The 13,114-nt window shown below is 45.7% G+C and overlaps 5 protein-coding genes across 5 annotated transcripts; 1 reads left to right on the top strand and 4 right to left on the bottom strand.

Annotated features, from left to right (window-relative positions):
* Positions 1–2,312: 2,312 nt before the first annotated feature.
* Positions 2,313–3,566, bottom strand: PHALS_05179 (glutathione-dependent formaldehyde dehydrogenase; the record flags this gene model as incomplete). The annotated part of the gene is made up of 1 exon (XM_024718861.1): positions 2,313–3,566. The coding sequence occupies one exon, from the start codon at positions 3,564–3,566 to the stop codon at positions 2,313–2,315; it is 1,254 nt and encodes a 417-aa protein (XP_024584218.1).
* A 987-nt stretch (positions 3,567–4,553) lies between these two features.
* Positions 4,554–5,695, top strand: PHALS_05178 (pyruvate dehydrogenase e1 component subunit beta; the record flags this gene model as incomplete). The annotated part of the gene is made up of 2 exons (XM_024718860.1): positions 4,554–5,010; positions 5,073–5,695. 2 exons carry the CDS (start codon positions 4,554–4,556, stop codon positions 5,693–5,695), a joined length of 1,080 nt encoding a protein of 359 aa, XP_024584217.1.
* Positions 5,696–5,962: 267 nt separating this feature from the next.
* PHALS_05177 (pde1 suppressor 1 family protein) lies at positions 5,963–7,360 on the bottom strand (the record flags this gene model as incomplete). The annotated part of the gene is made up of 2 exons (XM_024718859.1): positions 5,963–7,201; positions 7,301–7,360. The coding sequence occupies 2 exons, from the start codon at positions 7,358–7,360 to the stop codon at positions 5,963–5,965; spliced, it is 1,299 nt and encodes a 432-aa protein (XP_024584216.1).
* Positions 7,361–7,388: 28 nt separating this feature from the next.
* On the bottom strand, positions 7,389–8,842 carry PHALS_05176 (uncharacterized protein; the record flags this gene model as incomplete). The annotated part of the gene is made up of 6 exons (XM_024718858.1): positions 7,389–7,400; positions 7,509–7,924; positions 7,982–8,045; positions 8,113–8,266; positions 8,325–8,564; positions 8,622–8,842. The coding sequence occupies 6 exons, from the start codon at positions 8,840–8,842 to the stop codon at positions 7,389–7,391; spliced, it is 1,107 nt and encodes a 368-aa protein (XP_024584215.1).
* Positions 8,843–8,904: 62 nt separating this feature from the next.
* On the bottom strand, positions 8,905–10,976 carry PHALS_05175 (RxLR-like protein; the record flags this gene model as incomplete). The annotated part of the gene is made up of 4 exons (XM_024718857.1): positions 8,905–8,917; positions 8,998–9,037; positions 9,101–9,336; positions 9,421–10,976. The coding sequence occupies 4 exons, from the start codon at positions 10,974–10,976 to the stop codon at positions 8,905–8,907; spliced, it is 1,845 nt and encodes a 614-aa protein (XP_024584214.1).
* Between the last annotated feature and the right edge of the window lie 2,138 nt (positions 10,977–13,114).

Below are 13,114 nucleotides of genomic sequence, written 5' to 3'. Positions count from 1 at the left end.
TCCTCAGCATAGCTGAGATCCATGGGTATAGGCCCGCTCGACGAGCTGTTGGAGTGTGTAGTCGAACCAAGTCGTGCCGACTTAAAATTAAATTCAGCATTCAATGCCATATACACCGCCTCTTCAAATGAAATCAGATGCACACGGAAGACTTCCATTCTGGCCACGCCAGTGCGGAGGCCTTCCGTAAAGACAGTCACTGTGACCGCCTCCGGAAGGGATCTGCTGCCATCCCGGCAATGAGAGTACGCATCCCTTGCGCATTTCTTGGACAAAGTCCACCAGTTCCTTGTTGTCCCGTCGGGCGGCAAGGCAATGCGCTCGCACGCGATATGCCTGGTTAGGCGGCGAGAACACTCGTGAGAGCTGCAATTTCAGCTCCACCCAGGAGTGAAACACAGCTTCGACCGAAGTGCCGTACGTCAGATCCCATTATCGCGCTCAACCACCGAGCTTTGAGATGGCAATCGCCAAGCTCTGTTGCTCGGTCTGGAGCATGGCGGATGCGATGACCATCTCGACCTCTCTCACCCAGAGCAGGTAATTTTCTCCATCCTTCCCCTCGAAGTCCTTAATGCTCACCATGAGCGGCTTAGGGTGGGGAATTCATCCGTCACTGACGGTGGCGTCATAGACGCAAACGAGGCAGTCATCTTCTGCTGCAGGTGCTCTAGCAGCGCGTTTTCGGAAATTGAAGCGCCTCTAGACGCGCACCGATTGCCTCGGGGCCTTGCTCAGCAAGGTGTTGCACGCCCTCAGGGCCAAGCAAGGACATCAGTTTTGTAAGCCCGTCCTGCATGTCCTGGGGCAAATTGTTCCATCCTCAATGAGGATCAGTCATAACGACTCAGGTGTAGATTGACTACAAGAGCTACCAAGTGCAGCGGGGCAGCCGTAGCTTTGCGCTTAGAGGAAGCGTAAGTTAGGTCACCGACCTTTCGATTATAACTCAAATCAAGTACGAATTTAGCGGATTGCAATTCGCTTACTCCAGAGGTCAATTACAACCTAAACCCAAGGCTAATTATCTCTTCCGTTTAAATTCAAAAACTGACTTTTTTTTATCTGCGGCAAAGGCGCCTAATTTTAAATGCATAGATTTTCCTGAATATGTATAGTAAATCTAAATACATGTATAACTACTGGCTATCCAGCCCTGTACCGTATTCTTGTTTGGGTGTGGTCACACCATGCCCATCTGGTGTGACACCCCCTCTTGTTACCAGGGTATGTGTAACCCCGTTACACATTTGCTATAATTAATTCAAATGTTATTCGGTACACTGTTAAAACCCACAATGTAATTTGATACAATTATGAATATACCTAAGTACAGAAGTAGCGTTTTTTAGGAAGATGTTGGAATTTCGAAAAGGAGATCACTGTGTTAGACGTTTGCTGCTACTTGCGCGCAAGAAAATACAAACAGCTGTATGACAAGAGATTTTAAATCATACACAATTTGTATCAGCCTATCATATTTTAGGTTTTTATGTTTTATTATAAAAGCAAAGCTTACTCGACACTTAGTTATGATAAAGACCCTTGTTATCGCTTCTACCTTTGTGCGTTTAATAACGCGGATTTGAATATATTCCTCTGTGCAAAGTGCATGGAAACCCGAAGTGGAAGTCCGTCGTACGCGTCTATTAATCACGTGAGACAATGCAGGTAGTTTACTATTGAATATAGTAAAACGAATCTACCTGGTATCAGTCTTGATAGAATGACTGAACCAGAAGAGAATCCAGGCAACTAGTTACTCCGCTCCTGGGCGGAGCATACTTACTCATCTCTCGTAGCTCTTAGTCAAATCTTCTAGTGTGTACGGCGCATGGCAATCCTGTTGCACAGAGGTAAAAGACTTTGCACGAGTGGGTCGTCAGATTGACTAAAGTGTAACCAAGTTGCCATGCTCTTCGCACAGAAGAAGCTTCGACTTGAAGAGTGCGCGTAAACTAATGGCCAGAAGATGGATTTGTGCGCTCCGGAAATTTTGAGGGAGCTAGTAACCTACTTCGAAATCACTACAATATCTAATAATAAACTACCAGGGTATCTGGGTGTACGAAGGACATCTCTTTCCTGAAATTCCATCACCCCCATCCTTTTATAGCTTTGAATTTTGATATTCATACAGTATTATGATGCACAATTGCACGAAGTGCAAAATGTACGTCGGTGCATAAAATAAAAGTTTTTTAACTAAGAATTTCTGTAGTTAAGAAGTGATGTAACTTAGTAACCCTTTTATTAAAGGTAAAATGAAAAAAATAGAAATTATCAGGTAAACTGCTTTGCTCAGATATGATTTACACCTTCGAGCGCATTTCGTGCGGAGCAATGAACACTTTCAAATAGCCGCCGTCCTTCTTGGAAATGCCGGAATATGCCCCAGGTAATTCCTCGAGAGCGATGCGGTGCGAAATAAGCACCGATGGGTCCAGCTCGCCACTCTCGATTGCATCGAACACTTGAGGATAGTATTTCTGAGCTGGTGTGCGACCAGCGTGTACTGTAACGCTTTTCATCGCGATGTGACCGATGGGGAAAGACCGTACCGAACACATGTAGTCGGACACAATGGAAAGGTGGCCGCACTTGCGTACAATCATCAGCATCTCCTTGAAAGTGTCAGCAGGCTCGGGCTGATTCTCCATTCCAATTGTTTTCTCCAATGTAGCCATCCAGCCGGATGAAGTAGAGCAACTGCTTGTATCAATTACAGCGTCTGCACCTCCAGGTGGTAGCATTTGTTGTAGCTTTGCTACCACCTGAGCGCTCGATAAATCGAGACGATTGATCACGTGAAGATTCATATGATCCTGTGCAAACTTAACGCGCTCAGCGCAAAGTTCAATTCCCAGCACGGATTTTGCACCCCGGAGCTTACACCAGTGAGCAGCCTGAAGCCCGATAGGACCTAAACCCCAAATGACAACACAGTCACCTTCCTTGATTCCGGCAGTGTCGACAGCGTGCAACGCTGTCACAGTTGTCTCGACACCCAACACGGCCTTATCATCACTTACTCCCGCTGGCAACTTGAAGCAATTCACATCGCCAAATGGCACTCGAACATATTCAGCCTGCACACCAGGAACATTTCCAAGCATTCGTGTGCTGCCTAAAACGGCGGCAGGCGCCCAGCCGCCATAGGTCTGCTTAAACTCTTGAGATGCATTGGTGCAATTGCATGCGGCGTACTCGTGTCGACGACAGTGCTTGCAATTACCGCAAGCCAGAACGAAGCTAACAGCAACGCGGTCACCAACTTTAACCTTGTTCACTTCAGCACCGACACTTTCTACAATACCTACAGCCTCGCTACCCAGAATTTGATTATTTTCTAGTCCTTTGACCACTCCTGCACAAATATCGGTTGCAAAATCTGGGCTCACAGAGCACGCAGTGACCTTAACCACTACATCCGATGCTTCGATAATCCTTGGCTTTGCAACATGCGCCAACTTAACGGCATTACCGGTCCATACAACTGCACGCATACAGCCCGCCGGGTCCTTTGAGCAAGCCTCGTGTCCATGCGTGTGCGCGGTCGACATCATTTTGCTGGCAATATTCATATGAACCTGATGCTTACTTTTCACGTTGCAAATGCAAGTATGACTTGATTGTTATTAGCTTCAATGCCAACACTCGTCCCAGAGCAGCTTCGGTATATATGCGCTACGCCGATCGAAAGAAAACGTTAGCGGCAAATTGCAATAAAACAGCAGCGGTCTATTTTTCTGCAGGTCCGAACTCTAACGGCTTCAACTTGGATAACCAATAAATTTAAATGCTTGATTCCCCCGATAAGCGCCAAGGTGCACAGTGAAATTCTTGAAAAATCAATTACTTGAATGTTTGATTTTCCTACATCTTCATCTTATTGATTGTGACGGTTGCGCACCGATGTGCGCCAAAATGCTCCATTAGATGTCTAGTTCACTTTACGAGAGTGGGATACGAAGAATGCAGCACGTAACATTATTTTACTTTTGTGTTCGTGGTCGCGAAAGTTGCCGCAACGTGTGGCGGCACCGGAGCTAGCTTCACTACGGCCGTTGCCAGTTATGAGGGTTGGTTGCTTACCTGGTCATAACATGCGAATGTTGATGGTGCCTCAACACAAAGTAGCATGATTCTCCTAGATATTATCTAAAATGGGATTGCAAATCTACCTCATACGCAGTAGTGAATTAGACGGCATTTTGGAAGTCAGTTCAAGTTTGGCTGTAATATCTATACGATCGATACCTATAGCTTGATCTTCTACTTTATCATTTGCGAGAGTGTGCCTGTTTAGAATTATCCATCGACTCCGTGTTCACTTACAGCTTTAAGTCTAAGCGCTTGACAGTCGTGTGCTGATGAGCGACTGCCGAAAACTTTATAACATTTGCAATTCTGAACGGCAAGTCTTCGTCGCACTTAATCAAGACAATAGATCGGCTTTCTTTAAGCCAATAATCTACTTTGAGCCGCCGGAGCCTCCAACTTGATTTCGTAGTTTGCGCCACAAGAAACACATCTAGTCCCCCTCACAGAAAATGGCGCTTCGACGCTTTTTGAGTACGAAGAAGATATTTAAGGGGTCTACACGCTTGCAACGTCGCACTATGGCAACCGTGGCGGACGAAATGACGGTGCGTGATGCACTCAACACGGCAATGGACGAGGAGCTCGCCCGTGACGATGAAGTCTTTCTCATGGGCGAGGAGGTTGCCGAGTACAATGGCGCCTACAAAGTTTCTAAGGGATTATGGGAAAAATACGGAGATAAGCGCATTATTGACACTCCTATCACTGAGCAAGGGTTTACTGGCCTCGCGGTCGGCGCTGCTTACCACAACACTAAGCCCATAGTGGAGTTTATGACTTTCAATTTCGCCATGCAGGCTATCGATCAAATAATTAATTCAGCTGCTAAGCAGTACTACATGTCCAACGGTGACATCAACGTGCCCATCGTATTTCGAGGCTCCAATGGACCTGCTGCGGGTGTTGGTAAGTATCTTAGAAGATTTTTAATATATTGTGCTGACTTTTGCCTCTCCATTTATTTACAGCCGCTCAGCACTCACAGTGCTATGCCGCATGGTACGGTAGTGTACCCGGACTCAAGGTGGTGGCTCCTTTCGACTCAGAGGACGCTCGTGGTCTGCTAAAGGCAGCCATCCGCGACCCCAACCCAGTTGTAGTGCTGGAGAATGAGCTTTTATACGGTGTCTCTTACCCCGTATCAAAAGAGGCTCAAGACAAAGACTTTTTGATTGAAATTGGCAAGGCTAAAATAATGAGGCCGGGAAAGGATGTAACTCTGGTTGCTTTCTCTCGCATGGTAGGCGAGGCTCTCGAAGCTGCAGCTGTCCTTGCCAACGAAGGTGTTGATGCTGAAGTGATAAATTTGCGCTCGATTCGTCCATTTGACCGTCAGGCCATCATTGAATCTGTGAAGAAGACTAACCGCATTGTGTCAATTGAGGAAGGATGGGGTCAGCACGGCATTGGCGCGGAAATTGCTGGTATCCTAATGGAAACTGAAGCATTTGACTACCTGGACGCTCCTTTGGAGCGCGTGACAGGAACAGATGTGCCCATGCCATATGCTGACAATCTGGAAAAGCTGTGTCTACCCCAAATGGATGACATCCTTGCTGCTGCTAAACGCACGTTGATGCGAAAGATGTAAGTCTAGCACATTAGACGCATGTGAACTTAAGAGCAAAAGTTGAGCAAGAATTCATTCTGAAATTAATTTTGGTGGGCTGATCACCTTCCCATCGGCAACAATTTGTGCACATGAGCAGAAGAGACATCAATATGGTCAGTAAGTTTACATAACATGATAGGCGACGTATATGGTTATCAACCCTATGAATGACTTAGCAAAATAGCGGTCGATACGGGCTTCTAGAAATTAATGCCAATGCAAAACAGTATTGGTGGCAAAAGCAATTTAAAAGCCAAACTCGCCGAAAAAATCAACATCCTTCTTAGGTTTCTTGCTTTCTGTAACCAAGACTGGTGGCGATGCAGCAGTGGCTATGCAGGCAGTAGAAGTTGGACCATTGCTGGAGGCAACAGAAGACACTGATGATCCTAAGAGATCGTGACTGTTGCTTTTGGCAGCAATTTGTGATGTATCGGTTTCCTTGAGCTGCTGGGTCATCATGTAGATATTAGTGCTATTATTGCTGCTGCTGTTGCCTGGCTGCATGTCCGACATCGAATCGTCAAAATGATTGAAGCTTGATAAGTTCGTGCTGGTGCCGTTACTGCCCATGCCAGTATATTTGCCAGTGGCGGAAAGCTCAGTGTTCGTACGAGGAAACGAGTTCAGTCCATCCGTGTTTCCATATGCATGATCACCTCCGTTGACTGCAATCTGGGCAGTTTGAAAGAGAGACGAGGCACCATCTGAAAGCACTGACCACCCCGAAGAAGCTGAATTCTTGACGTGTTCTGAAATTGATGGGCCTTGAACGGCGCTCTGAACATAAGACCAACCAGATGACACTTTAGATCCAAGTTCTCCATCCTTGACGAGATTGGCCGCCGAGCTGGCGGCTGTCGTGACAGTGCTAGCGAGAAAGCTAAAGGCTCCTGAGAGGTCTCCTAGAGTTCCACTTTGAGCGTGTGGCGCACGTGTCTCGCCACCACTTCCAATGCCCTGCATACCATTTCCTCCAAATTTGGCGGCCATACGAGCACGAGCGTCTTCGCGTAGTTTCATCTGACGAGCAGCGTACTCCTGCTCTGACTCTCCCTTAAGTGCTTCCACACCGCGGATGTCACCTCCAGCAAAGCCTCCCCCACCGAACGAAGTCGAAGAAAGGGGAAATGAAGCTGGCTGACGCATTGTTGAATTCCATTGAGGAAGCGGTAAGACAGCACCCCCCTCAATTATTGCCAAAAGTCGCTGGCGATATGCTTCTGCTTGCGGTGTGTTATACTTTTCGCTGATAGAGAGATCTGTAGGGACGCCTGCCGCGGAGAAAGCAGAGCGAAATGCGTCATTACCACCCTTTTGCATTTGTAATACCTGTTTATCTGTCCATGAATCCATGGTGACCGAACGCACGAATGAAATATGTACTCCAAGTCCGCGGTGGCGGCCCGAGCATTCGAGGCACATGAAGGTGCCGTATGTGACCGTTGCCCATTGAGGGTATGGTGCTTCGCAGTCAACACAGCGCTGCAGTAAAACACAAGTTGCACAAAATAAAAAAATTGAGGAGAGAGTCATGACACTGAGGTATCATGAGCACCAACAATCAATGTTTTGTCGACATACATTATTTCCTGGAAGGCGGCGCAACTCCTGCTGAATTTCCATGGGCATTTGGTGCGCCATTGTATAGCGTAACAGGGATTAAGGTAGTTTAAGCGTCTGCCTATCATTATATTATTTTCGGGATAGACAATGCAGCAGAATCAGCCAATCATATGGTACCAGCTGTTCAAAATGTACGCATAATTGTGCGATGTGGCCGCTTAAGTACCTGGATGAGCAGCATGTTTATGCCCAAGAAGCTACTTATGCTAAGCATCAAGTAGGTCGGGTAGTTTTGGTAGCTGCGACCGCAGATCATGTACCACATATCTTCGTATAATAGCTGCTTCACCGGGTAGTTGCACAGAATGTAATCCTCTTCGAATTCGTGTACGCATAAATACTTCTTGCGATGAAACTGCATCCCCACGTGCGAATAAAATGACTCGCTTTCCAGGCAGTTGCCTAGAGGCTGGTGGAGGCCCAGTGACACGATTTCTGTTGGGTCGATGAACAAGACCAGGAGAATCAAAAAGGCATAAAGCAAGAATGCCATTTGGTTCACAGCATGATCAAAAGACGGGTTGAGCCAGTCGCTATCGTAGGCGTCTTCAGGTCCCAGCTGTTTTTGAATTTGAGTGTCATCTGCACCTAACCAATGAGCATCATATCAAAAATGCAGCACAAATTTGTATCTAGCACCTCTCTCGCGATCTGCCAACCATGCTAGCAACGAGCTGAGTCCCATCAGAGTGAAAAGCATCGCCTGTGTGAGCCATCATGTCAGTCAGATCTTAACTACCAATTATGTATATGCTACAGGCCTTCGTCACCTGTGCATCAATCTTTAAAAAATAAACAGTCCCATAATAGCCTAAAATGAGAAAAAACATAGCAAATATTGTAGCGATGAACGGCATCAGCAGCACGTAGCCCCACTCAGATTTCCAGTGAACATTCGAATATTTCACGTCCACAAGCCAAGTGCTGCAATGACAGTCATGTCAAAATGGGCTTGAAAAAAGATTGACTCCATTTTGCTTACCTGCATAAAATGTGATGCACAGAAAGAAATGCAAAAGCAAAAAAGTAGTAGTAAAATAGGACATGGCACGGAATACCCATAATACGTGAGTGGAGAAGTGGGTCCGTGTCATGCCACGTCCACCAGAGAAATTTGGTGCCCATCATCTCAAAAGGGAACGTCAGCATTATAATTAGAAATCCCATCGCGAATGGTTGAAGGAACGGGTTGATTCGCAATCGTGATGTCGCAACAAATGTCCTGTTTCAATCAATATGAGCGACTATCATCTGGCAACGTGTCAGCTCTTCAACTCACATGTAATAAAGCTGCGCACGAAGTAGTACTGTGTAAAGTGGAACGTGACTTGGCACCAGCATCACCAGTGCCTGCGCGTGCCACCGGTCGCTGTCGTCAAAAGTAAGCTCTACAATGAGCACTTGAAGGATTGCAGCGATTAGCATGGTAGCATTACGCTTCCCAGATGAATACACGTGTAGCAGCAGAATAAAGAAATTAAGATACGTGGCTCCCTCCATGGCAACCAGCGAAATGTTCTCGCTCAGCAATCCCAGGATACCGATCGGTGTGACACGTGATACTACTGCCATCGTCTTTGTGAATATGAAAAGTTTGCAAGAAACAGTCAAATTGTTTACCACAAATAAGCTATATTTAACGTGCAATACACTACTTAGCCTTGCCATCTTGGCTTTCCCCATCAGATCGATACGCTACGAAAACTCGACAGATTAACAAGATGAGAGCACACAGAAGAAGAATCAGAAGAATAATACCGAATGCAGAATCATCTTCAATCCCAGTCATTGACCACTTGGAACCTTTTGTTGCGTCTGCTTGATTCCACATAATATTTTCAACCTTCTCCATCCACGTCTCGGCCTCTTGATCGGTAACATTTTTGGTTTCGTTTTGTGGTCTCAAAGAGTCAAAGTCTTTTGGAATGTAGCAAGTTTGACCCTCATAATTGCTGTCACACAAACACAATCCATTGACACAGTCGCCGTGATTGCTGCAGTGCTCACGGTACACACACAAAACAGCACGATTAGACGCCGAAACCTGGGTGGAATCAAGAAATCCGCTTGAAAAGGACTTTAGGTAGCGGTCAAAAGCGACATCATGCTCGGTAAGCTCAGTGTCCAGAAACTTAGAGAAATCATGTTCCAACGAAGGAAAAATGAGATTAAAATTGCCCCGGCGGTTGTACTCTGCTGAAGCAGTAAAAAGTTTACTCGCAACACTTGGTGAGAACCAACCAGGGCATGACCAGCATGTAGTATCCCAAACGCGATTCGTGTCGTGACAGTTTTTTGAGCAGAATTTAGAATCAACCGACGGGTGATAAAATTTTTCAAACAGATGATGGTTTTGAGGATATACGCCCACTAAATTGATTAAATCGGACAAAATTCGCTTTTTGACAGCCATGTCCGTAGCAAGCACAGATTGTGTACTCTCCATTGACGGGTTCGATACCACGCGAACAAGCCACGGTTTTGCCAAATCATCAAACTCGAAGTCAAACATCCACAAGTCGAAAAAGCTATCACTTAAATCTGTCGGGGGGTATTTTTCTCCATCACGTGCAGCCGACCGCTTTACCTTGGCCAGCTCGCTCTGAAAATACCCACGACTGCTAAGCACCAACTTTGCAATCGTAGCTTCTACTTCGTCTTGCAAGTGTTTCGTATCGATTCCTTGTCTTTGCAAATACTTCTTGACTACATGCCAAGCGTTCGTGCCTTCACGCGTCGATGACGGAAGCTCCTGAAAACTTGCTGTTAGATCGGGAAAGTCCCATGGAGCGATGTATTGGTCAAAGTTGTAGGTGGATGGATCGGTATCGACCTTTAATGTGCTTGGGTACTCACCCTTAGCGATCCTTATTAACGGACGATCATACACGTAGAGTCGCAGAGGGTCCATAGATGTTACCACCACGTAAAATCCTACCCGAAACTTGTGGTTGTCCAGCAGCAGCGGCTCAACATATCGATCGACCACCACCGATCTCCCTTTATAGGCAGTTGAATGCAGCTTTAGTTTCAAATCTTCGTCAGATACAAAAAGTTCGGCACGATGAGCAGTTTCATCCTCAATGTCAGCAAAACGTTCACTTATTAAAAAGCGTCGGTATACAAGCGGGTCACGTACGCGCTTCGGCGAAAAATCGGATTTCTTGCGGGCGTCAATGTACGCTTTATCTAGCTGCGCCTGGTCACGTGGCAACTCGTAGTGATCTGGCACAAAGTTAAAAAAGAACTTGACATGCTTTTTCTGCTGTGCTCCCACGTGCCGATAAAGTGCGTCAGGTGACGTGAGCTGATCCGCTCCTGGTATATGGTTCACCTTCGCATGAAACTGATTCGGGAGCACTAGCTGCGAAAGAGGAGGTGTAGTAGCGGTACTCCACACAAGATCAAATTCTGCGCTATCAGTTAGCAGCTTCTCCCATGAGGCTTTGTCGTCAGCGGGATGGAATTGCGATACGCCAAGAGCTTCCAGCTGTTGTAAGACCGGCTTAAGCTTCTTATAGCGCATTGCCTCGGGCAGGTAGAAGCGCGCTTGCTCTCGATTACTACCTGCGAAGCATACATTGCTGGATGCTGCTAGGGCTAGCAGAAGTAGGACCAACGGGACCGAATGCATTCTTCTAGGAGAATTCACTTATTTGAATAGATCTTTTTCAGTTTACTCATGCTATCGGTTTTAAACACGTGTCATTGCAAAAACTCAAAGGTAAAGTTCTATTGAGTTATGTTCCTGGATTGCCCTTTACTTTGTTAGGACAGCTTGGGGATTTGAATAGTGGCGTCACGAAAGGCCTTGTAGAAACAAAGTCCCGGGTACTGCATCGTATTCAGAGCGATCCGAAAACTTTCATTCGGCGAAAAGGTAGTGGCGAGCGTGGCGCTCATTTGCGTTAAGGGTTTCATGGTGCTTGTGTGAAATCCTTGGCGCTGCTTGTGCTTGGGACTTCGGTCACAGATCACATAAACTCTTTTTTTTCGACGAACGACTTTGCATCCGTCGCACATGCGCTTTACTGAGGAGCGGACCTTCATGATTGGTAGTCGTTATATTATTGAGAACAGAGCGATGACCACACAGCACATCACACATGAATATTTGTAAATAATGAAAATAATTACATATGGTCACAGTATGCTAGTAGAGAAAGTTTTCGGTCACATCTGATGGATGGACAACGTTGTACTGTTATAGAGGATTCTCGAAGAGCACCAAGTTCGTGGAGAGGGACAGGAGTGAGTCACATAAGATGGTGTGACCGTACAAATGTGTGGATTACACAAATCGGTGTCATCACACAATGATGTGGACAAGAAGCCACTACGTAGGACTGCGAGAATTTATGCATATTAATCAGGTTCTGCTATATTATAACTAAAACCTAAGGTTTTTAAATATAGGCGGCTAAATGAATGCAGTTCCAATTTTGGGTGGAAGAGTGTATTTGCCTTGGTTAAGGTTTTAAGTACTCTTGGAGGTAGCGGATTGCGATCTGCTACACTCTTACTGGTTATGTTATCGAACGTAAGGTCGGTGACCTTAGTAAGCCTTCTAAGCAAAGAGCTACGGCAGCCCCGCTGCACAACTATTCTCAAAGATCGTATGGAATTTTTTTCAATTAGTACAAGGAATGTCACGACGTAAGGATAAGGAGCTCACAACACGTGTCACCCCGAATCGATGAATGTATTAGTGACATTGTACTGGCTTTTTGGTTATGCGTCACACGTCGACGGCTTTCACCATGGATGCATCGTGAAGTCATCAACGCGTTCTTCTGTACCAAGCCCAAAGCGGGTTAACCAGATCTTTACAGATCCCACCAATTTTTAAGTCAGCATATCTAATGATAAGAATTATGCATGCTTATATGAGCTAAATGCAGTCACGAATTGGGCTCAAACGCCGTTTCTCTATACGGATGTGCTAGAGTATATAATGTTCGTTGTCCAATGCACTTAATCTCTCGATGGATGTTGTCAACTACTCATTTACGACAGTCCACTGCGACAATCACTTCATCTGAGGTTAGCAGAATAGTCACCGTCTAGTAAGGCAGCTGTCTACAAAGCTTGATCTACTCTTCGTGCATGTTATTATCTAGCACAAGAAACTTTCGTCGCTCCCTCATTGATGGTGGCACTTGCCAATGTTCTTTGACTTTGGTGATTTGTGTGGGGTATTGAAGACAAAGCTGATTAATTATTTTTTTTTCAATGTGGCATGTCAAAAATAGAGTTTAGCTAGCGCTAAAGAAACTTTGTCGATATTTGACAAATAGTCATTTATACGCGTAGACTCATGCACTGCTTGCATGTGCTCAATAGGATGCATTCCTGAATTTACTCGTGCTCATTACGAATAGACAAATGTATCGATTTTGTAAGTCTATGCGTTTTCACGGTGAGACACAACAATAGCCTAGTATACCCCCACTCTTCCAAAACGGATGGCAAATGGTGATAGATGCGACAGAGGTGGCGGCTATCCTGGCTGTTAAAAGAATTCTTCCAGGATCCGAAGCGTCATTTTGAGTTGTATGAGTCGTCTATGACGACACTTTGTCTTTGTATAGATCATAACGCCGCTTGTAGCTGAGCAGGTGTAACTTGGACTTAACGAAGACCTACTTTATGAAACCAGCTCCATGATTTTCTAGGGTAGTTTTTATCTCTGCCGCTTTATGCTGGCGAGATCCAAGCGTGACAATACAGATATGCTCGTGGCTAATTGCCTGAAGAAAAGCACAGCCTGTT

Source organism: Plasmopara halstedii, assembly GCF_900000015.1.
Source record: "Plasmopara halstedii genome assembly, contig: Scaffold_2881, whole genome shotgun sequence".
NCBI lineage: Eukaryota > Oomycota > Peronosporomycetes > Peronosporales > Peronosporaceae > Plasmopara > Plasmopara halstedii.
The sequence above is the reverse complement of the archived record's forward strand: the minus strand, read 5'-3'. Positions and strand labels throughout refer to the sequence as shown.